General features: G+C 50.4%; 1 protein-coding gene across 1 annotated transcript; it reads right to left on the bottom strand.

Moving 5' to 3' along the window:
* Nucleotides 1-290: 290 nt before the first annotated feature.
* Nucleotides 291-2465, bottom strand: LOC110287997. Its single transcript, XM_021154463.1, is given in 3 exon segments — nt 291-1259; nt 1261-1297; nt 1423-2465. Coding segments are annotated over 3 exon segments (2049 nt in total).
* Nucleotides 2466-2574: the final 109 nt, after the last annotated feature.

Here is a 2574-nt window from a genome sequence, read left to right on the forward strand (position 1 = left end):
AGATCTAAAACAGTGTACCAAGTTCGTTCAGGTGGCAAGGTGCTAAGTAGGTTATAAGGGTTGGACACTGTAGGGTGAATGTCTTGCACTCTTTTGTTTACCTCTCTAAGATCTTGGACTGGGCGATAGTCGTTTGTTCCTGGCTTCTTTACTGGGAGCAGCGGAGTATTCCAAGAGGACTTGCAGGGAACTAGGATCCCCTGCTGAAGGATTCTGGTGATATGAGGACGTATACCTTCTCGTGCCTCTTTGCTCATAGGGTACTGTTGAACACCAATTGGGGTGGCCCCCTACTTGAGCTCGATCACTACTGGGGGAACTTGCCTTGCCAATCCCATTCCTCCTGTCTCGGCCCATGCCTGGGGAAATTGATCAAGCCAGTCCTGTAGCCCCTCAGGGGGCTTTGACTCGCTTTGATAAATCTGGTATTCTTCTCCCAGTTGCAGAGATAGTGCTAAAGTCTGAGGCTGTTCTATTCCCCATGATACTATCGGCCCAGGAGGGGAAAAGGTTATTTGTGCCTTCAATTTAGTCAATAAGTCTCTTCCTAGCAGGGGCATAGGACATTCCGGAATGACCAGGAACGAGTGAGTCACCTGATTCCGTCCTAGGTCTACTGTCCTGGCCGTAGTCCATGGGTATGACTTTTGTCCTGTGGCTCCAATTACTAAGGTTTTCTCATTCTCTCTTAATTTTACTAGCGGGGTTTTAAGCACTGATAATTCTGCGCCCGTATCTACCAGGAAATTTATAGGGGTCCCCTCCACTTCTAGGGTTACCCTAGGCTCGGGGAGGGGGACCAAGCCCCATCTCCCCTAGTCTTGACCTTCTCCTAGAGACAATACTTGTGTCCCTTGCTTCTTTTTTGGACACTCGCTGGCCCAGTGGCCTTTCTCCTTGCAGTATGCGCACTGATCTTTTTCTAGGCGTGGTCCGTCTCTTCTGGGTCTCCTTGGCCCCTGCCTTTTTTCATCTCTCAGGTCCCCTGTCTGTCTAGTCCTATTCCTTTCTCTATCTACCACTGTGGCCAGAATTCGAGTCAGAGCTTTCTCCTGTCTCCTGTCTCTCTTATCTTCATCTTCTCTTCTCTCTTTCTTTTCTCTCTCTAATTTTTCCTCTTCTGTTTCTCTCTTGTGATACACTTTCTCAGCCTCTCTAACCACATCCCTTATAGTATAATCTTGCAATCCTTCAATCCGCTGCAGCTTCNTTCTAATATCAGGAGCTGACTGCCCTATGTAGGCCATAATCACTGAAGCCCCGCTGTCCCTCTGACGTAGGGTCAAACGGGGTATACCTCCTATAAGCCTCCATGAGTCTCTCTAAAAAGACTGAGGGAGGCTCAGCTGGCCCCTGCATGTACATCGTGGTGCGGAGCCTAGTGCGCACCACGATGTACAACGTCGGTCAAACGGGGTATACCTCCTATAAGCCTCCATGAGTCTCTCTAAAAAGACTGAGGGAGGCTCAGCTGGCCCCTGCATAACTTCTCTTACCTTAGCCAAATTTGTGGGCTTACGAGCAGCCCCTCTGAGACCCGCGACTAGTGCCCGTCGGTAATTGGACAGCCGTGTCCGGCTTCTCTCTCTCTCCTCGGTGGTAAACAGGGTTTGTAGGAGCTGTTGGCAGTCATCCCAGGTGGGCTGGTGTGAGTACATCAGAGACTCTATCAACCCTGTAAGTACTGTAGGATTATCTGAGAAAGAAGGATGGTTTACTTTCCAGTTATAAAGGTCAGAAGACGAAAACGGCCAATATTGCAGAAGCTGTAGGTCATTCTGGCCGGTAGGGGGAGCTCCAACAACTATAAGTGGAAGCGCCATCGTAGAATCGGCTGGCCCCTCTGAGAGCACTCCCCGCCGGCTTCTCGTTCCTGCTGAGGGACCCCCCTCCCCACTCCCTAGACCCAAAGGTGGAGCTGCCAGAGCCGAGGGCTGGGCTGCGGAGCTGAAAAAGGGTGCAGGTTGGAGGACTAGGGGATAAGGCGGTGGTAGAGAGTCGGACCATTCCGGAGGTTCCTCTATCTCCGGATAGATTTTAGAAACAGCTGCTGGTTGCGGTGGGGTGGATTTCTCGCTGACTCCTTCAGGTAGTATTTTTAATTTCTCCTTCTCAGCATTCTCTCGAACCGTCAGAACCTTGGTACCTAGACATAGGGGTGGAAGAAATGGGCGAACCCAGGCAGGCGGGAATCGTGCTAAATCTTCCCACACTGTAATATATGGCTGCTGATCTGGAAATGATCCGGAGCCTTCCTGAAAAACAACGGCTTTTAAGGCCCTAATGGTGGGGAGGTGAAACGTCCCTTCTTGAGGCCAACCCACTCCGAAGGTGGGCCATACCGAGGTGCAGTAAGACTGCCAGGGTTTCTTTTTAACTACTACTGATAAGTTTTGTCCTCTTGCCCTAACGTCTGTCCAATGGTCCTCAGTCAAAGATAACGGGGTTGAGATAGTTTGACCCATAACGAAAAACAAAAACAGGGACAAAACGAAGACAGAGACAAGGGACACGAGAATGTCCAAGCACACTCGTCCCTGCCTGGACTTGTACAACCAGCCAAACGCTACCTCT

Source organism: Mus caroli, unplaced genomic scaffold (genome assembly GCF_900094665.2).
Source record: "Mus caroli unplaced genomic scaffold, CAROLI_EIJ_v1.1 scaffold_23387_1, whole genome shotgun sequence".
In the NCBI taxonomy this organism is placed as follows: Eukaryota; Metazoa; Chordata; class Mammalia; order Rodentia; family Muridae; genus Mus; species Mus caroli.